We start from the raw sequence: 22,026 nt of genomic DNA on the forward strand, positions 1-22,026 counted from the left end.
TAGTGAGATACCTTCTTTGGTACTCACTTCTTACTCCATCGGGTAGCTCCAATGGGGACCCCAAGTATTCATTGATAGCGCTCCTCTTAAAAGAGATTGTCCTTCCCCTCACCACTATTTTGTACATAAATTCTGCCCCGTCTTCAACCGGAATGGCATTCGCATAGAATTCGCGAACGATATCATAATTGATCTCAGCGACCGGTTCACATATCTTCCCCCATTTGAGTGTTTCCAATGTTTGAACCAAACCCTGCATTAGGCCATTTGGTTTGAACAGGATAAACCTTTCAGCCTGGACGGTTCGGTTGCATAAGTAAGTATATCGCTCTTCTTGTTCCTCTCCAATGAACTGTGGTATGGAGTGACAAGGATTGGCACTTCTGGTTTTTGTGCGCTTTGACATATGCAACAACATTTAACAACCAAACCATAGCAACCAAACTGTCAGCATTTAAAATCAGGAACATGCAAGACAAAACACAGTTTGCGGCGCCATCAAGGTTTGCGGCGCAACCTGGTGTTTCAAACCCAGTTCGCGGCGCAAAGGAGGGTTTGCGGCGCAAGCTGTGCGAAACTAAACAAAAATGGCACAGAATGGAAGGTTTGCTTGCAACAATAAGAACATTCAAGAAGTTCAGTATGTTATGCAGTAAGATTAACACATGCAAGTTCAATTTTTGACATTAAGTTTGCATCCACTGTGTTAATCAACAAACCCTAACCTAGAATGACTTGAACAATAGACATTTGAGAATCAAAAAAATAACAAACATACCATGAACTTGAGTTAGGTGAATGTAGAAATTGAAGAGAGGTTGTGTGTGATAGTGTTGGTGAGATTAGGGTTTGAAAGTGGAGGGTGGGAGTTTAGTGAGAGAGAGATAAAGTGTTGGAGTTGTTTGAATAAAAGATAAAATGAAAAAAAAACTAAGGTAATATTAAAAGGGAAGGGATTTCTGTCCCGCAGTGTTTGCGGCGCAAACCCTTGTTTGCGGGGCAAACAAGAGAAATTTTCTTTGTAAAATTGGCTTACTCACTGTTTGTGCTCTGGTTGCGGGGCAAACAATGTTTGCGGCGCAATAGCTGATGAAAATTTATTTTGGCTGACCTGTTTGCGGCGCAAATCCTTGTTTGTGGGGAAACAAGAGAAATTTTCTTTGTAAAATTGGCTTACTCACTGTTTGTGCTCTATTTGCGGGGCAAACAATATTTGCGGCGCAAACAGACATGAATTTTTAAAAATTGCCAAGTTTTACACTGAACCTTCACTTCCTAAAAAAATTGCCTAACACCTACCAAACAGAAAATCCATGAAACTAACAAAGTCCACTTACGACGTTGGGTTGCCTCCCAACAAGCGCTTTATTTAACGTCGTTAGAGCTCGACGGTTCGATGATCTCTCACGGATCATTAAGTAAAATGGCACTAGCTTCGCGTACCACTTCTCCACCATGATAAGCTTAAGTCGTTGACCATTAACCGTCCAGCTTTCTTTAGATTTGGGATCCTCGATCACAATGGCTCCATAGTCCCTCACTTCCTTCACCACAAATGGTCCAGACCATTTTGACTTAAGTTTACCGGGAAACAACCGAAGTCGCGAATTGAATAGCAACACCATCTGTCCCTCATGAAAACTTTTGCAGCGGACCTTCTTATCATGGTAAGCCTTAGCTTTGTCCTTGTAGAGCTTGTTGGAGTGATACGCATGGTCTCTTAGTTCTTCCAATTCATGGAGTTGGTCTTTTCTTTTGTGGGCGGCTAGAGTGGCATCAAAATTCAGAAATTTAAGAGCCCAAAGTGCTCTGTGTTCCAACTCTACCGGGAGATGACAAGTTTTTCCGTAGACCATCTAAAAAGGAGTTAATCCAATAGGAGCTTTGTAGGCAGTACGGTATGCCCACAAAGCTTCATCTAATTTCAATGACCATTCTTTTCTACAGCTAGAGACTGTTTTCTCAAGAATTCTCTTTACTTCTCTATTTGACACTTCCGTTTGACCATTTTCTTGTGGGTGATAGGGAGTGGTCACCTTATGTTTTACACCATAATGTTCTAAAACTTTTTCCAGAGGTGTATTACAAAAGTTTGATCCTCCATCACTTATCAAAACCCTTGGCACACCAAAACGTGAGAAGATATTTTTCTTTAAGAATTTGATCACAGTTTTGGCATCGGCCTTAGGTGTAGCAAGCGCTTCCACCCACTTGGATACATAGTAAACGGCAACAAGAATATATTCATTAGCGAAAGAGGGAGGAAATGGACCAACAAAATCAATGTCCCAACAATCAAAGACTTCTACTTCTAACATATTGGTCAAGGGAATTTCATCTCGTTTGCCTATTCCTTCGCTCCTTTGACATTTGTCATAACTTTTTGCGTGCTCGTGAGCATCTTTGAATAGAGTAGGCCAAAAGAACCCCGATTGGAGTACTTTGGTAGTTGTTCTCCATCCACTATAGTGGCCTCCATCCAGAGAGTTATGACAATGCCAAAGAATATCTTTTGCTTCTTCATTGGTGACACATCTTCTCAAGATGCTGTCAACACCTTCCTTGAATAGATATGGGTCATCCCATACATAGTGTTTGGCATCCGCTAGAAATTTCTTTCTTTGATTGTTAGTGAAGTCTTTCGGTATCAAACCGGTTGCCTTATAATTTGCAAAATCGGCAAACAAGGCCTCACTTGAATCGCATAAAGTCTTCCATCCGGAAACTCCTCTCTTACTTCGATCTCATTCTTTGTAATCTCCACATTCACCAATCAGGATAAATGATCCGCCACCAAGTTTTTGAACCCCTTTTTGTCTCGGATTTCCAAATCAAATTCTTGTAAAAGTAAAATCCAACGGATTAACCTTTGTTTTGAATCCTGCTTGGTTAACAAATACTTTATTGCCGAATGGTCGGTGTAGACTACAACTTTAGAACCGATCAAATAAGCTCTAAATTTTTCCAATGCATACACTATGGCTAGTAGCTCTTTTTCAGTGGTTGCATAGTTAACTTGAGCTTCATTCAAAACTTTACTAGCATAGTGAATTGCATGGAAAATTTTTGATCTTCTTTGGCCTAATACCGCACCAACCGCATAATCGCTTGCATCACACATGAGTTCAAAATCCATTTTCCAATTTGGAGCAAAGATTATGGGTGCGGTAACTAATTTTTCTTTCAGCTCAAGAAATGCTTTTAGACAAGACTCATCAAAATTAAAATGCGTAAATTACTCAATGGCTTTGCTATCTTCGAAAAATCCTTGATGAATCTTCTATAGAAACCGGCATGTCCAAGAAAGCTTCTTATTCCTTTGATGTTGATTGGTGGTGGGAGCTTCTCTATGACCTCCACTTTCGCTTTGTCAACTTCAAGTCCTTTGGAAGAGATTTTGTGTCCAAGAACCACTCCTTCGGTGACCATGAAATTGCATTTTTCCCAATTTAGCACAAGGTTGGTCTTCACACATCTCTCCAATACCACATCAAGATTCTTTAAGCATAGGTCGAAAGATGATCCATACACCGAAAAATCATCCATGAACACTTCAATACACTCTTCAATCAAATCCGCAAAGATGGCTTGCATGCATCTTTGGAAGGTGGCCGGAGCATTACATAGTCCAAAAGGCATTCTTCGATAAGCAAAAACACCAAATGGACATGTAAAAGAGGTCTTCTCATGGTCCGCCGGGTTCACCGAAATTTGGTTGTAACCCGAATAACCATCTAAAAAGCAATAGAAATTCTTACCGGCTAACCTCTCCAACATTTGATCCATGAAAGGTAGTGGGAAGTGATCTTTCCTTGTTGCTTGATTTAATCTTCTATAATCAATACACATTCTCCACCCGGTTACCGTTCTTGTCGGAATCAACTCATTCTTTTCATTTCGGATAACCGTCATGCCACCTTTCTTAGGAACAACTTGCACCGGACTTACCCATTCGCTATCGGAAATAGGATAAATCATCCCGGCCTCCAATAGTTTAACTACTTCTTTTCTCACAACTTCCTTCATTGATGAGTTGAGCCGCCTTTGAGGTTGAGCCACCGGTTTGTAATCATCCTCCATCATGATTTTGTGCATGCAATAAGCTGGGCTAATACCTTTCAAATCGGACAAAACCCACCCTAGTGCACCTTCATGCTTCTTTAACACTTCAATTAAGCGCTTCTCCTCTTGAGTAGACAAAGAATTACTAATGACCACCGGCTTAGTGAAGTCTTCACCAAGAAAAACATACTTCAAATGAGATGGAAACATTTTCAACTCTATCTTTGATTCTTCAACTTTCTTCTCCCCCTTCAACTCCTCTACTTTCTCTTCATTATGATCAATCTCCCCACAAGATTCTAATTCATTCAAGAATGCTTCCATTTCTTTTTCTTCAATCTCGGATAAGGCGTTGTATGCTCCTATAAGAGATCTTTCCAAAGGGTTAGAGATGTGAACTTGATTAGCAACCTCCTCAATCTCCTCGTAGGTAGCGTCGACTCGGAATGTATCATGCTTATCCTTGGGATACTTCATGGCTTCAAAGAGATTGAAATTAACTTCTTCATCTTGCACTCTCACCTTCGTAAGACCATCATCTATATCAATCATCATCCGGGCTGTTTTCATGAAAGGCCTTCCAAGTATCAATGGTACATCACGGTCTTCTTCCATATCAACTACCACAAAGTATACCGGGAACAAAAATTTGTCCACTTTAACAAGCATGTCTTGCGCAACTCCGTAAGGAGAAGTGAGAGACTTATCGGCTAGTCGCAAAGTCATTCGGGTTGGTTTCATCTCTATGTTCCCCAATCTCTTGATGATAGATAATGGAATTAAATTAATACTTGAGCCCAAATCAATCAAAACGTTACCTATTCAATGACCTCCAATTGTAACCGGCAAAGTAACACGTCCTGGATCGGCTTCTTTCTTTGGTAGAGTTTTTTGAATTATGGCACTACAACGAGCATCAAGTAGAATGGTCTCCTCTTCCGAATACCTCTTTTTCTTGGTGAGAATATCCTTCATGAATTTTGCATATTTTGGCATTTGTTCTAATGCTTCAGAAAATGGAATATTAACTTGGAGTTTTTTGAATATATCCATAAACCTAGCATGTTGCCTTGCATTATCCGTCCTTGACTTGGCATGTGGGTATGGTAAGTGTTGGGATGGGATTGTGCTCGGTTGTTCATCTCTCTTTTTATTCCTCTTCACTTTTTTGTTGTTTTTCTCACTTTCTTCTTTTTCTTTTCTCTCTTTTTCAACTAATTCTTCCTCTATCTTCTCCTCACTCTTTTCTCCCTCATTTTCAACTATCACTTCCACTTCTTCATCTTCGTCTATTACTTCTTCCTCATCGTCGACTATAACCTCTTTATTCACGCCGTTATTCACCTTCCTCCCAATTCTTGTAACAATGGCTTTGCAATGCTCATTTGGATTGGTTTGGGTGTTGGCGGAGAAGGATGCTCTCGGTTGTTGCTCGGACAATTGCTTTGCAAGTTGACCCACTTGATTTTCTAGATTCTTTATGGCCGCTTCATTACTCCTTTGATTAGCCATGGATGCTTGCATGAATTGTGTAAGAGTGTCTTCCAACTTTGAGCTTCCACCTTGAGATTGTTGACCTTGACCTTGAGGATTTGAACTTTGATAAGGACTTTGATGTTGATAGTGTTGATTGTTGAATCTTGAAGGTTGGAATCCTTGGTTGTTTCTTTCGTAAGGATTGTTGTGAGGTGGAGGTTGCCTTTGATAACCTTGGTTTTGATTGTTGACATAATTAACTTCTTCACCATTGGGAGGAGGACAAAACCCGGTAGGATGGTCACCTTGACAAAGTTCACAACTTGCTACGTGAGAAGTCATTTGCATCCCATGAATTTCCTTCATTTGGTGTGGGAGCTTCGACATTTTCTTAGTGAGTAACTCAACTTGTTGAGAGAGAATCTTATTTTGAGCAAGGATGGAATCATTAGTGTTTAATTCAAGAACACCCGGCTTTCTTTGTGATTGAATCCTATCATGTTGAGTTTGGAGATCATTGAGTGCCATACGATCGATTATCATTATTGCATCCTCCGCGCTCTTTGACATTAGAGATCCACCCGCGATAGCATCAAAAAGTGTCTTGTGCACCGGTTGAAGTCCATTGCGGAAGATGTGAATTTCTGTGAGATCATCAAAACCATGACCCTTGCATTTTCTAAGCATGGATTTGAATCTTTCCCACGCTTCATTAAGAGATTCGTTACTTCCTTGAGTAAACACCGCAATAGCCGTTTTGATCTCCATGAATCGAGATTGTGGAAAGTACCTCTCTAAAAAATTTTCTTCAAGCAAATTCCAATCCGTCATCACTCTTGGTTGTTGATCAAGATACCATTCCTTAGCTTTCCCGATTAATGAGTGTGGAAACAATCTTTTAAACAACGTCTCTTCACCCGCTTCATTCACTCCCGTTGAGCCCGCAATCTCATAAAATTTCGTAAGATGCGTAAAGGGGTCTTCATGATCCATTCAGGTGAATGGATTGGCATAGAGAAGTTGGAGGATACCGGTCTTCATTTCCGTATTTCCTCCACCTTGGGCATTCCGTGCAAATTGAGCGGTACGCCTAGGACTATTGGCGGACATCTCGGTTGGAACAACACCCGCCATATCTCCTTCGAAAGTCTCTATAACTACTTCTTCAATGTGATTTTGTGAAGAAGTAGATGCTTCTTCTCTTTGTCGCTTTTCTTGGGCCAACTTCCTTCTTCTTCGTGTCTTGTTATTGAGCTTTCGGAGTGTTCTTTCAATTTCGGGATCTAAATGAAATTGCTCTTCGGAAGCTTTTTCTCGCATACACAAGAATCTACAAAACTAGCAAACCAAGTGAAACGCAAAAGAATTAAGAATAAAGTAACAAACATAAAACAATGAACTATTGCAATGCTTGCAATATCAAACTCCAATCCCCGGCAACGGCGCCAATTTGTTGAATAGTATATTCAAGGCAAATATTTTTATATTGTATCCACAGAGATTGGGTGATATTACCGCCGTTCTATAGTTACTATTATTTTAAGTTCGAAAGGTAACAAAGTTGTTTTGTTTTGAATTGCTATTTGTTCTAATCAAGACAATTATAAGACAATAAACTAGAACTTGTTTCAATAATAAAAGAATGATAAGATTGATTTTGGTTTCACTATTCCTATCTTCTATGTGACTTTAACAAGTAATGTATAACTTCAATAGCAATGACAATGTTCTAGTATCCTCTCAACAATGATTATGTCTAAACAAAGTTGTGAAAGTTAACATATTAATCTTTAGATGATCTCTCACTCTAACTATCAATATATTAATCTTGATTGTTTGATACAAATAGAAAAGTGGCAAATAAATCTATCTCTAGCATTTATTCACTACTTGATAAAATGTTGTAGACCAAGACTTGAAATATATTTCTCAATCATAAATCAAATCTAAATATAAAAGATAAAACAACAACATTCATCCATTTCAATACTAATGAAGTTCATACAAAGTGCTAGAGAAAATACAGAGTTAACAAGGATAGCTACTACCTCCAATCTTGTCAAAGTGGGATTTAGCTACTCATCACCATGGTTGACAGCAAAAGATATGGAGAAGAAACTATGAACATCAATCTCTCACAAAGTTGCAAACTTTTCTCTCCAAAACCCTAGCCTCAATGTTTGGTTCACAATGAATATAATAGAATTTTTCTTTTCCTTTTCTCCCTAAATAACCCTTAATTCGTAATAGCTTTCCAACTTCAAAAGATAAGCCACTATCTCATGACAAGTGGCAACAAAATAAAAGAAACAATTCTGCAACGCTCAGTTTGCGGCGCCATCAAGGGTTAGGGCGCAACCACTGAAACTTTTGCCACATCAGTTGCAATTCAAAAACTGGACTTGTGCAGTATTCATCAGTTGGCGGCGCAAAGGATGTTTGCGGGTCAAACTGGCCTCATCAGCACTTCTTGCTATTCCAAGTTGTCTAGTAATTCCTCTTTACTTCCATGATCTTCAAACCTTTTAATAACACTACAAAACTAACAAACTTGTGAAATAACACTTCAAATGAACTAAAACTAACAAAATTGCAAAATAATTAAATTGTAAGAATAAAAGTTTGATTAGTGAGTAAAAAGTGGTTAAAAGGACCAAAAACATTATATGAAAATTAGTACTATTTGGTCCCTAACACTTACACAACAACAACAATTACGACGCAGATTCTCTCGGTCTCGAATTGGTTGGATTTGGATTTCGGAACTGGTTCGAATTGTTATCGACTCAGGATTTGATTCGTGTTGGGGTTCAGAATCTGTTTGCGCTCGAAATTTCAACTTAGAGCAGGTTAGTTTTGTTTCGTGATTCTTTGCATTTTTACACTTTTTACTTTATTACGGTTTTTACGGTTACTTCATAGTGATTCGATTTCAATATACGTTTTAGTTTGAGTTAAATTTACAGCAAGCATATGATATCATAAAGTTGAGAATGGAGGAATGCTTACTGGTTAAAGCGATGAAGAGAAGAAAAAACAACTTTCGATCTTACTCATAAGGTATTCGATAAAATGTCTCACCGGAATTTTTTCCTCTTTTGCTTCTATTTTAATTTTGATTTGTTGTTGTTGTGTTTCTTAGTTACCATTGATGATTATGCTCAGGTTGGTTTTCATATTAGCATAGAATTATCGTCTTTATTATTGTTTTGTGCTAGGTGAATTTCATCATTCAAACTCAATTTCAAACTCAATTTCATCATCGTTATTACCGTTTTGTCTGGAGCACTGATTGAATCTAACTGATTTTTGTTTAAGCTATAATTATAATCTCAGGTGCAAGATAATGTCTGTGGCAATGTTCAAACAAGGCTTAGAAAACTCAGTGAAGAGGTTGTTAAAGCTACCTTATTGGCTTTGGCTGGACTGAAACGATTAAATATGACAGAAAATGTAACTTCAACCATATCAATAGAAGATATGCATTGTTTCCAACTGTTGCCCAAGGTGCAATTGGAATACCATGTAGAAGTAATGATGATAAAATGGTGAGTGTTTATATAGGAAATAGAGTAGAAGTAGTGCTGAATTTCCAAGTAGTACTAGATTTATTGTATAAAAGTAAAATAGATTCATTATATCTTATTTTTTAGGTAACAGAGTCAGACTAATTGTTCATCTTGTAAATTGCATTCAGAATTTATTATCTATCTTGATTTATATAAATATATAATTCCGCCTAGTCTTTTATTCACTAATCACTAGTATATTTTGAAACTGGATTCAGCTGCTTACTGCAGTAAAACAGCTTGACAATGCTTCATCTGCACTGTGATGTACATGTGATCTATGCAACTATCACTCATAAGTTTGATATAATTTCTTTTTTTTATTACTTCCATGTGATCAGACTTTTGTGCTAAGATCTTATTTGAATTTTTAATGTTAGTGACTACTGAATTTATTTATTGACGATATTTGTTTTCCTTGAACAAATTTCAGCTACTGTTCAGGCATCCTTCAGGCTGGAAACACCAATTTCACAACTTCATCCATACATATAAAGATTACAAGATGATATATATTGGGAAGTAGCTCTTCCAAATACAAAGATCTCAGCCATGCTTCTACTCTTACATTGTTTTTCATCATGACTCTACTTATACCTAAAAAGTGGCTCATAAGTTATTTATTCTTAACAGGTAGCTATACTATCCATAATGAGAGTAACCAACATATATATATATATATATATATATATATATATATATATATATATATATATATATATATATATATATATATATATATATGTATATATATATATATATGTATATATATATATATGTATATATATATATATATATGTATATATATATATATATATATGTATATATATATATATATATATATATATATATATATATATATATATATATATATATATATATATATATATATATAACCGAGTCATGTGTTTGAAAAAAAATAACACACACCACTTCACAAAAATGAGAGTAACCATATGCATTTTATTCATTACTACATCTCTCTTTTCCTTAAAATTGTTGTCACTTATTGAATTCATTTGTTCATGGTAGATGGTAGTGATAGTCATATCATATCTATCAAATAGACATTTCCTCTCAATTAAATTTACTTATGTGACTTACCTATAAATCATTTAGTCAACATGTATTATACTCCTTTATTAACTTTATTTTTTTTCTTCTTCTTATTCTTATATGTATACATGCAATGGACAATTGAAGATAAATTAGAAGTTGATTTGTGCATTCTTGGAAAGTCAATTATGACCATTGAGGAGTCACGTTCGGCTGGAGAGAACTAATTTTCTTAGGGAGCAAATCAGTATATATATATATATATATATATATATATATATATATATATATATATATATATATATATATATATATATATATATATATATATATATTTGTATTGTATTTTGTGTTTTGAGAATTTGATTGTAAACTTAGCTTCTAGAGCACTTATAAAATTAGTGATGTTTTATTTGTATTTTGATAATAAATATATGCAATACTCATAGATTCAATTCATAAAATGCTTCGTATTAAATGTAGTTTATTTAAATTTGTATTTGTTTAATATAATAAATGTATTTCTCAAAATATTAGTGAGAATTTGAGATATGTCAAAATATTAGAAATTATAAAAATAATACTATTAAAAACACCTACGAAAGCGCTTTTTCAGAAAAAGCGCTGCCTTAGGCCTATATATGAAAGCGCTTTTTTAGAAAAGGCATATTAAATGGCATACAATATATCATGCAAATAAATATAAATAAAGGCGGTAAATAATAAACCTGAATAATATAAATTTAGAATAAATCTTTAGATCTTCAAGTACTCGAACTTCCACCACAAGTCGGTTGGATTGTTCTTCGATAAATCTTCGATTAAATAATAATAAAAACAAGGAAATAAAATACTATGATCTAACGTAAGGTTAGATCTAGTTAAAAGTTCACAACAATTTCCAGTGTAGAAATTGTTGTGAGAAAAGATAAACAGAATAGAAAACAATTGCTAGAAATAAAATGCTGGAATAAAAATGCAGAAGAAAAACTATGGCTGGGACAAAGCATGGTCCAACCCCTTTTACGTGAATATCTGGTTCTTTTTATAGTGCTCTTTGTGGTAAGTGCTCGTTCTAGCTGGTCCCCTTTTTTTCTCCTCTAATGTAGCACATTAATCGACTATGTGTTAGGAGTGAATTAGTAGTGTTTTCATTTGTCAAATTAACTACCTTTTGAGCTGGAAGTGAACATATCCTGTGCTTTTTATGGATTTTATGGTTAGAATTGAACTTTAGAGGTTCGATGCTAATTGTAGAACAACTTGCGTCACTTTGGGTGTTATTTGTGCAGATATTGAAGTTTAGAAGTAAAGACGAAGAAACACGCAGGTGTAGAGCTTCTAGAGAGGAAGAATCACAAAGAAGGAAGGTGAAACAAAGGCCGAGCCGCGCCAATAAGGAGTGAGACGCGCCATACCTTCGCTTTCTTCTTTTGAGACCTTGTTTGGTACGGCGGTATGGTTGCAATGGCGTGACTGGAGATAAAGACAGTTTTCCCTTTTTAATGTTTGAAAATAAAAAAGATATGCACGTTATGAATGCTATGTTTATGCTATGTTCATGTCTTATCCACATTATTATTATAATATGTATATTATTATTTTTTTAAGTAAAACCTTTTTATTTTTAAATAATCCTTTTTGGTGAATAATTGCGAGAAAAATATATAATGCGGAAGTAAACACACTTTATTAATTCAAAGTACTTGAAAGAAAATTCAACTTGAATTGTTCATATTGCAAAAGGGAATAACCAAAAAAAAAATTAAACTTCCAAATTTAAAGTTAAAAACTATAAATGCCTAAGAACGCCTATGAATATCCGCCTTGAACTTGTCCACCATATCTCTACAAAGCTCCATAAATTCCTTCACTACCTCAGGAAGCAAGATGAGAGAAGATTCCGCTCTTTCCAAACTCTTCGGAATGTCTTGGATTAAATCATTGCACAAGAAAACTAGCTTATCATAATTCTCACGACATTTTTCATAATCTTCAAGCATCTTAGGAACCATGCTCACATGCTCACTTGTCGTAGAAACAATTGTGTGTTGCCTTCTCCAATAATCCCTTTCATCCCTTGTCTCCTCAAATATCTCCCTTTGTCTTATGAATACTTTTCTAAGTGCGGCCATAGCTAGAAGTGCTCTATTGTGCTCATTGGTGCGCTATAAACTGCTTCTTCCGTGGTCAATCTCCTTGTGCGCTCTTCTTGTCCAGAATTGCGAGCTTCTTGAAGATCATACTTGAGATCCCTTATTTCTACCTCTTGATCTTTAGTCCTATCAGTTAATTCAAAGACTACAGCTTCTAAGTTTTTCTCGGATTCCTCTTTGTCACGGGAGGCCTTTTCATAACGCCTTCTCCACCTTGCAATTTCCACACCTGCTTGTTCTAACCTTTCATTATGTGCATTTAGATCGAAGTTAGCACTTAGGACTCCTTCAGTTGCACGCTTTCTTTTACCCCTTTGTCTATCATTCTCTTCCTTGGCGGCTTGAAGCTCTTGGTTCTTCTCTTTAAGATCGAGGCGCAGTTGGCTCTTTTCATTGGTGAGTTTATGTATGTCAAGCTCTAATTTTTCCTTTTCCTTTCGGGACGCCTCTAGGGCAGCCTTGATTCCTTCTATCTCTTCGATGGATAGAGAAACAGGATTAGGAGAATCAGGCTTGTACGCGGGATCCACAACAAAAGGAAGTAAGATCTTTCCAACTCTTTCTTGAACCCATTCAGTGTAAGGCTCCTTAGCAATGATGTTCTTTGGCCCAAAGCTCTTTGTTTGAACATGCTTCCAAGCTTGAATTACTTTCTTTAATGTTCTTGAATTACCTTTTCCGTTGTCATGCAAAATTAATTCCTCCACTTGTTGTTCGGAAGGCTCACAATCCATAGAATGACCCAATTGGCATAATGCTAACACGAGGTTATAATTAACACAACCTAAAGTTCCCATTAAAGGCACATTGTTGAATTCTCCACATTTTTAAATAATCCTTTCGGAGTTCAATTTCCTTGCAAACCAGAAGATGAAATCCGCTTTGAGAGCCCTTAATTTTTGTGACCATTCATGTCTAGTCAAATCCTTAACCAAGTAATCAGCTTTGTAAATGTGCGAAGTCAACCAATAATACAATAATTGAATGCAACAAAATAAAATTCCCCTTTTCTTTTCATATCGATCATGGATGGAATAATAAATATTAGCAAGGATAGTAGGAGTTGGATCCACATCTGAAACCCTAAAGGATGTAAAAACATGAATAGCGGCATGATCAACATACTCTGCCTTCTTAGGCAATAAAATAACACCAAAAATTAAGAGAGCCAGAAAATGTCCACAAATGTCCCATTGTTTCTTTTGAGCATAAGACATAGCTTGAGATTCTAAATAAGTTCTCCTAATCCCATGTATATTACCATCAGTCTTGTAATTAGGTTCTAAATCCGCAGCGGGCACTTCTAAGGCTTTGGCCAAATCAGCAATTTCAACCTTCTTTCCAGCACCTGTATAAAATCCCTTTTTAATCCTTGAAAACCCTAGCATAGTATCCATCTCTTCCAAGGTAGGACCAACTGAAAATCCTGAAATGTAAAACACCTAAGTGGAGGATCATAGAACTGGACCAAAGCGGTGATAGATTCCTCTTGAACCTTAACCTTGAGCAAATCCAGAATGTCACCATAGCGATCCACAAACCTGTTCAAAGCATTTGATGGCATTTTATCCTTGATTATCCTTAGTTTCTTGATATCAGGCACTGAGACAGTAAGGTAGATGATAGGCTTCTTAGCATTCATTTTCCTGAACTTTCACCAAAAGAATTATTTTTTATTATCCTTTTTTTTTGTTTTTTTTTTGTTTTACCTGTGGATAAGACATGATAAAGATATGCACATGATGGATGATGCATGCAACAATTATATGAAAAAATAAAAATAATAAAACATATAATTAAACACATAAGCACATAAGCCCTAGGTTCATAGGTTCGACGTAACGGATTAGGGTGCCTACCCTTCCCATTGGTATGTTCTAGAAGGTATCATGGGGTAGTTTGTAGCCGCCGAGACTTTTTGTCTCTTTGGATTTTAAAACAGCTCATTTATCCATAAGGTTCGAGTTTTAGGGGTAGGTTCCCAGGGAGATCAGCTAAATACCAAGTCCAGCCCTCAACAAGGTCGAGCCTCGTATCAGACCTTTTCGGATATTTAACCCACTCTGAGTGGAATTATAATGAGACTCGTAGGCGATGTAATTCCCCTCTGGTCTTAAATATAATTCCCACGCTTAGGTTTAACAGCAATCTTACATATATCCAGGAATGCAATATATTAATATAACAATTAATAGAAGCAATTAACATTTAGGCAAATGATAAAAATTAAATAAATAAGTAAAACAGAAATTAAATATTTGTTAAAAAAACATAAACCCTACCCCAAACCGTAAAAATGGAAAATTAGCCGAACCCTAAAAAATTTGCCAAAAACCTAAATAATTTACCAAAAAACCTAAACCCTGCCAAAACCTATGGGAGCATAATATTCACCATTAAGTGTTTCCCCAGCAGAGTCGCCAGCTGTAGCAACATACCCTAAAAATTAAAGGTTTTAGAGTCGCCACTTATTCTACCAGGGCGAATAGGAAACTCTACGCAGTTAAGAGATCGGGTAAGATATTATATTCAGGTCGAGGGATGGTATTAGGCACCCTCAACCCTTTCCTAAGGTTTCGAGTTAAGGTAATAGTTTTATGGCTAAAATAAAGAAAGGTGACAGAAAGTTAATAGGGTTAATGGCAAAATTTGAACCTAATTAGAATTTTGGGGTAGGGGACTCGCCTTGTTGCCAAGTGCCTACGTATCTCCTTAGGGAGAATCAGAGTCAACGTAGTTCGGGGGAAGGGTTGTACGCCTTAGATTTGATATGCGGTTATTGAAGGTATTTTGAGTTACCTTATCATAGTTTTAGAAATTTGTAATTTGAAGATGAAAGGAGTGTTTTAATTATAGCGCACAACCCTATTTTAATATGTTTCCGTTAGGTGCGATGATCAATAGGTTTGATCACCATAGTTAACAGATTAAATGAAGGATTACTGACCATTCTGATCGATAGATTCGATTGTCACGAACAACAAATAAAATGTATTTTAGTTTTTGAGATAATTAAATTATTAGTTTTATCATTATCTCTCATAATCAATAGATTTGATTATTACATGATAAGGAATTTCATTATTATATTTTTATTATTTTATTTCTCACCAATGCGACCATTAGATATAACCGGATCGAAGAGAAAATTAAAAAAAGATCGATTAAATAAGAATTAATAACAGTGTGTAAATTAATTTTTATATTATTAAAGTTATTTCTCGCCAATGCGACCATTAGGTATGATTGGATCGAAGAGAAAATGTAAGACGCTATTGAACAAAATTGATTAGAATTAACAAAAATAAATTAATTGTTTTTTTATTTCGCAAAAGGGGTGTATTTTGTTCTGGGTAGTAATTAGAGGGTGTGTAAATAGTGATGGGGCTGGCCCAAAAGGTTTTAGATTCGTTGGGATCATGTGCGTGTGGGTGCACGTAGTTATGGTGTGCCTTCAGGATCATGGTCGTTCGTTTTAATCCAAGGGTCTGCATGTATTGTTGGGAGAGGGAACATGGTAGAAGAAACACATTGAATCATGTTCAGTGATGCTGCCAAGTGGCTATAGGAAGCCACATGGCGAAAATCTGACGATCAAGGAGGAATTAACCGAGAAAACCCCATTTTTTCCTCATTTTTCCATTCCCATTCTCTCTCTTCATCTCTCTCTCTCTCTAAACTCTCTCGTTCTCTCTTCACTCTCAAACAAATTCCAGAAAATGCCCCCCAACCACCGGCCGAAAATCGCCTCCGCCGGTGGCGCCACCCCAAACCACCCCCAAATACCCAGTTTTCGGTTGAGTTTCAACCGTGAAACTCACCCAAAATACCCAAATTCGTAAAAAACCCCAAGAACCCTAGTGAACCCTAAGAACCTCTGAACCCTAACCCTATTCGTAAACCCTAACCCTCTTATTTTTCCAGAAATTAACGCTTAAACAACCATCAAACTCAGAATTCAAAGCATGTTCATCAATATAACGCCCTAAGCTAAGTCTCGATGAGATTACCTTTTGTTCTTGAATTTCAGGAACGTGTAAGTTCCTCTTTTCGTATGCTAATCCTCTTCCTTTCTTCTTCTTATTTGCAGGTTCGAAGACAAAGATGATTTGCAATCGATTGGTATTCACGGCCTATCCTCGAGTTCCCCAAATTTATCCCCTTCTTTAGTTTTACGTCTCTCTGATTTATAGTATTAGGGTTTAAATTTGATTAGGAAATTATAGATTAGATTCAATTAGGTTTTGATTGAGATTTGATTTGATTCGTTTCTATAAATTGATTCATTGTAATTTTATTTTGATTAATGAAAATTATTTGATTTTTTTAATTTAAGATCTGTTACGAATTGTTTTGATTGCGTTTTGATTCTGATTGAGTTTTTTGATTGAGATTTGATTTTGTGGTTGTTTTGATCCGAGTTTCGATCCATGGGCCTGGGTTAGATGCTTGTTAGGGTTTGTCGTTTGGAGGAAGCTGCGCAGCTAGGGTTTCCGAGGTTGGGGGAGGTGAACAGGACCCGGGTCGGTTTGACCCGGTCCAGACCTGTGTCATACCCCAAAATTTTCCCGTCTTATTTCATCTTCAAGGGTTCAAGGCTCAATGGTTAAACTCAAGTCACTCTCTCCTAATCAAAGGTTCAAATTAGGGTTTTTTAAACTAAAAAGTCAACTCAACTTTGACTGGTCATAACTCTCACATGGTTTGTCAGAAATTGTCCAACCAAAGCCTATTCTCAAGGAACTTTCATTCTCTACAACTTTGATGTTGGGCTCAAAATCAAGAAATGCAACATTTGGGAGATATGGACAAAAACATTACAGGTCTTTTTGAAAATCAATTAGAAGTCATCTTTTTCAAATGAAGCATACATGAACATGGAAGACTCAATTGAGATGAAACAAAAAGGATCATTTAGAAGACACTCTAAGCTTTCTAAATTGATCAAGAACACCTCCATAGGGTTAAAATTGAGTGAGATAAGCATGGTTGATGTTGGGCAATTTTCAAGATATGCATGAAACCCTTATTGCCCAAAACTTGGTTTTTGAACTAATGGGTCTAAGATGTTCAATTCAAACATATTCATGACCCAAATAAAGACCTCTAAATCCATTCTTCTATCTTCTATTATTTTTATTTCTTTTATATTGAATTTTAATCAATTAAATTCAATTTAAATTAGATAAATGATGGAGATATTCTAAAGGATGCACAAGGGTTATTTTTCAATCAAGTCATGATCATAATATTATTGAAATTTGTTTGGGTTGATGATAGGAAAATATTGGATAAAAATAGAGAGAAAGTCATGTAATTAGAATCAAAATCCTTTCTCTCTTGTTACTTAAGACCCAAGCCCAAAGAAACCCTAGGGGAGGCCATATATATTCTAAAAATACTCAGCAAGAGGGGGGGGGACGAAAGATTGGACAAAAGAGGCTAGGGTTTCTAAGATAAAGTTGACAAAAGCTTGATTTTTTCGTTCTCCTTGTTTGAGCGATCAAAAGATCAAACTAACCTCTCTAGTGTTCTCAGGGGACCCCAGAACGTAAGCAAGGGTCAAGGTATGTGCCCTTGAACATGTGAAACCATTGCTTCATGATACTCATGTTCTTGCACCTTACTCATCTTTTGTTTTACGTATATATGATAGTTTTACTTTAATCTAACCATCTATTCAAGTCCCTAGTACAGTTTAGAGAGGGTCGGGGCCAATACACTGGAGTTTTCACGTGTGGGATCATCTTTGCCATTGTTAGGGCAAAAGCTTGGAGAAGCTTCGAACTGAGGGATACGGGCATTTTCAGAGCGATATGATTGCACCATTGGAATCAGAATAGCCAAATTAGTGGGTCTGGGTTGTTTTCTTTTAATGTTCGGCTGTTTTCACAGGCGCTCCGCCTTGTTGATCGCCGGAGAAGAAGAACAGGTTTACTGTTCCGGTGGCGCTGGGTGTTTGGTTCTCGGCAGACTGCATACGTAGCAGTTTCCAGGACTCTCATTGGAAAGTCGGTGCAGGCTCTCTCTCTCTCTCTCACGCGTGGCCTGCGTGTGTTGGGCGGTCAAAAGTCTCCCCACTTACCCTCTTCTTGATTGGCTGTCCCAAGAACCATTGGGCCCCCCATGCAGGCTTGTTTGACTTTCTGTCAATTAACTTTATTTCTGTATTTAATTTGTGCGTCCCATTACATTAACAACTAAAACAGCTTGCACAGATGGTAAGCAAGGGGTGTGTATGATTCAAAGGGCATGAGTTCGACCCTCAGCCCAGACAATATTTTGCTCAATTTTCTTTGTAGGCTCACATTCCCAGATCCAGCACATACCCTCTCCGTATGCTCATCACGCATCCTCAATAATCGGCCATAGGATCTCCTACCATCTAGATCTAACGCATACAGAGTTTAGGCTCTATCATACACTCTCAAAGGCTGCCACACAGGATTGCTGTCCAGGTTCTTTTAATTATTTTATTTTGTAAATTTGTTTTATTTTGTATTTTGTATTTTTATTTTAGGATTTTCTTTTATAAATTTAATTTAGGACTTAAATAATAAAATTAGGATTAGGATTTAGGATTATAATATTTCCCCCGATTATTCGATTATTTCGATTAATTTATTTAATTGGTTTTAACTATTATAAATCACAAAAACCCTAGGAAGTTTTACGACGTATTAGGGTTTGTCCAATCCGACTACCATTTGGCGAAAACATTAACATTAATTATCTCCTCGACCCGACTAAATCTATTAGTCGCAATGACGAGAGATAAAATAATAAAATGTAAATAATTGAATTTGTTGTCATGTAATAACCGAATCTATTGGTTATGAGAGGCAATGATAAAACTCATAATTTAATTGCAAGATTAAAATACACCTCATTTGCTGTCCGTAATGATCGAATCTATCGATCAGAATAACCAGCAATACCTCAGATGATTCGTTAATTATAATGATCAAATCTATTGATCACCGCACCTAACGAAAACATATTAAATTAGGATTGTACGCCCAAATCTAAAACATTCAAAACATTTCAAATCAAACTACGGATTTTCATCCTTTTCGACAAGGCAACTCAAAATGCCTTGGAAACCACAAAATTCAAAACTACGATAGGCCATTCAAAAAGCCTTAAAACCATATCACATCAAATTCAAAGGCGTACAACCCTGTGCCCGAACTACGTTGACTCTAATTCTCCCTAAGGAGATACGTAGGCACTTGGCAAGAAGGCGAGTCCCCCTCCTCCAAACTTTAATCATGTTCAAATAATTAACCTTTAACTCTATTAATTGTCTGACACCTTTCTTTATTTTAGCCATAAACCTTAACTTTACAATGCAAACCTTAGGAAAGGGTTAAGGGTGCCTAACACCTTCCCTTGACCTGATTATAATAATCTTACCCCGATCTCTTAACTGCGTAGGGTTTCCTATTCGCCCTGGTAGAATAGGTGGCGACTCTAAAATCTATAATTTTTAGGGCAGGTTGCTACAACCTGACCCACACTCGGTCCACTAAGCCCAATTCGTGGCTCAACCCTGACCCAATACCATTCTGACCCAATTATCATTTGATTGAATTAGTTATTTTAATAATACCCATAATTAATGATAGAATACTAATAATAATATTAACTAAAATACCAATAATAATTATATTAATACTAATACTAAAAATGATAATAATAATTAACAATAATATTTATTTAATATTAATAATCCTAATCCTAATACTAATATTAATATTAATAATAAGAATTAATAATATTAAACACTAATAACTAATAGTTAGTAACAATGAAATTAATAATAATATTATTATTTAGTAGTGTCATACCCCAATTTTTGACCCTAAGATCATACATCAATTGCATTCAATCATCAATCAAGAGCACCATTGTGAAGCTTGATCTTTGATACTGTGATTATCTCTGAGGGGAATTATCGAGCATTTATAGTTTTTATTTGTTTATACTAACCAAAAAAAAAATCAAAAATATATGTTTTGTCTCTTTTGTTTATATTTTACAGGTGAAAGATCGGGCAAAAATCAAAACAGCGCAAGAAAACAATTCTTGAAAATTGGAAGGTGGAAATCGATTTACCCCTGTGGGAAATCGATTTCCTGTGCGCAAAATTCAAAAAAAATATAAGAGGGAAGCTTGACATCATTTTGGCACCTTTTTATTTGATCATTTTATCAATTTTCCACCTCATCAAAATTAACTCATTCATTAAACCCTCTTTAACCCCATTTTACCACTTTTTACCATTTAATTGCCACTTTAATCACCAATTAAACACAAGTTAATCACCAAACACAAAAAGACCAATTTGCCACTACTCTTACTCCAACTCTATAAATAGAGCCCTCTACTCTCTCATTTCTCAAGCTTGGAGAGCCAAAAAATTGCTTGCAAATTCATTTCTCACCCTTTCCAAAACCCTCACCCAAAGTTCATTTTCATAAGATTGGTAAGGTTCACATTGAATCTTGCTAATTTTGAACTAAGCCTCCTACATTTCACTCTTTTCTTTGATTGTTCATCTCCATACTTGAAGGATCTACACTTTGTGCTTGTTCTTGAAGCTACTTCAACACTTTAATTCAAGAATTGGTAAATTTCTCAATTCTAAGATGTAGATCTTTGTTGCTTGTGTTCAATGCATCTTTGATGCTATATTGGTGCTATTTGATGGTGATTTGATGGAAAATTCGTGCTCCAATGGATATGTGATCATAAGGTGTTTGTATGTTTGCTTAAGTCAAGTTTTATGCCTCCTAATGCTGATTTTTTGAATGCTGCGTGCAGGAAGTCGATTTCCCTCTGTAGGAAATCGATTTCCACCTTATTTTTTTTCAAAAATTTGAACTCTGGACTCAGGAAATCGATTTCCTACAGAGGTAAATCGATTTCCTGCTGGCAGAATGTGTTTTTTTGCCTTTTTTATGCTTGTTTTGGCTTCCTACTTCCTCCACTTCATTAATATCATTGGATCTAGGATGTTGATAGGTTTGAAATGACCTAATCCATAATATTAGATGAATGATATTAATGATAGTGTGAGTTGATTATCTTTTGTGAATTTTATTCTTCTTCCTCCATTTCATTAATATCATTGGATCTAGGATGTTGATAGGTTTGAAAGAACCAAATCCATAATATTAGATGAATGATATTAATGATAGTGTGAGTTGATTATCTTTATGCATTTTATCTTCTCCTTCTCCTTTTTTTCTTTTGATCGATGAAAGTCTTAATACTTTGAGAATTCTTATGGATTCTTAGTAAAGACTAGATCGTTACCTATTTTCTTTTCGTGCGGTATTGCTTTCGGAAGGCGATCTACATATCGTTCTTCTCGCATGCATTAGCACATAAAGTTTTGACCGGCCTCGTTGTAGGGTGATTTCTACATAAATCACTTGGCGATCTGCTTAACATAGCGCAATATTTCGTGTCCCGAATAAAAAAGATCAAATATGGAAGAGAATTGTATGCGGTTGATTTAAGACTTGTGGAGGTTTTTATCGTGTAGTCGCTATGATTCTATCAAGCTTCTGATAAACCCCATTGAATTTAAATCCGAGTACATCATTCACTCACCATAGATCTTCCTACTGACTTTGATAACATACTTGACAAGTTTCAAGATGGTTATCTTTAACACTTAACAACTAACTTTAATTTCC

At 36.0% G+C, this 22,026-nt stretch overlaps 3 protein-coding genes across 3 annotated transcripts; all 3 read right to left on the reverse strand.

Moving 5' to 3' along the window:
• Positions 1 to 1,319: 1,319 nt before the first annotated feature.
• Positions 1,320 to 1,856, reverse strand: LOC131634853 (uncharacterized). Its single transcript, XM_058905476.1, has one exon. It carries the CDS (start codon positions 1,854 to 1,856, stop codon positions 1,320 to 1,322), a length of 537 nt encoding a protein of 178 aa, XP_058761459.1.
• Positions 1,857 to 3,136, reverse strand: LOC131634854 (uncharacterized). The gene is made up of 2 exons (XM_058905477.1): positions 2,909 to 3,136; positions 1,857 to 2,660 (listed from the first exon to the last, which is right to left on the reverse strand). Exons 1-2 carry the CDS (start codon positions 3,134 to 3,136, stop codon positions 1,857 to 1,859), a joined length of 1,032 nt encoding a protein of 343 aa, XP_058761460.1.
• A 1,748-nt stretch (positions 3,137 to 4,884) lies between these two features.
• Positions 4,885 to 6,531, reverse strand: LOC131634855 (uncharacterized). The gene is made up of 2 exons (XM_058905479.1): positions 5,304 to 6,531; positions 4,885 to 5,069 (listed from the first exon to the last, which is right to left on the reverse strand). The coding sequence occupies exons 1-2, from the start codon at positions 6,529 to 6,531 to the stop codon at positions 4,885 to 4,887; spliced, it is 1,413 nt and encodes a 470-aa protein (XP_058761462.1).
• Between the last annotated feature and the right edge of the window lie 15,495 nt (positions 6,532 to 22,026).

Source organism: Vicia villosa, unplaced genomic scaffold, assembly GCF_029867415.1.
Source record: "Vicia villosa cultivar HV-30 ecotype Madison, WI unplaced genomic scaffold, Vvil1.0 ctg.001371F_1_1, whole genome shotgun sequence".
NCBI classification, from domain to species: Eukaryota; Viridiplantae; Streptophyta; class Magnoliopsida; order Fabales; family Fabaceae; genus Vicia; species Vicia villosa.

Excerpts from the sequence above, each read along its gene's own strand:
- LOC131634853 (XM_058905476.1), bottom strand. The coding sequence starts at position 1,856 with ATGGTCTACGGAAAAACTTGTCATCTCCCGGTAGAGTTGGAACACAGA.
- LOC131634854 (XM_058905477.1), bottom strand. The coding sequence starts at position 3,136 with ATGGATTTTGAACTCATGTGTGATGCAAGCGATTATGCGGTTGGTGCG. Across the intron at positions 2,661-2,908 it reads TAGTCTACACCGACCATTCG|GCAACCGGTTTGATACCGAA; the intron begins GCAATAAAGTAT and ends GCAAATTATAAG.
- LOC131634855 (XM_058905479.1), bottom strand. The coding sequence starts at position 6,531 with ATGGATCATGAAGACCCCTTTACGCATCTTACGAAATTTTATGAGATT. Across the intron at positions 5,070-5,303 it reads TGAAAATGAGGGAGAAAAGA|CATTAGAACAAATGCCAAAA; the intron begins GTGAGGAGAAGA and ends CATTTTCTGAAG.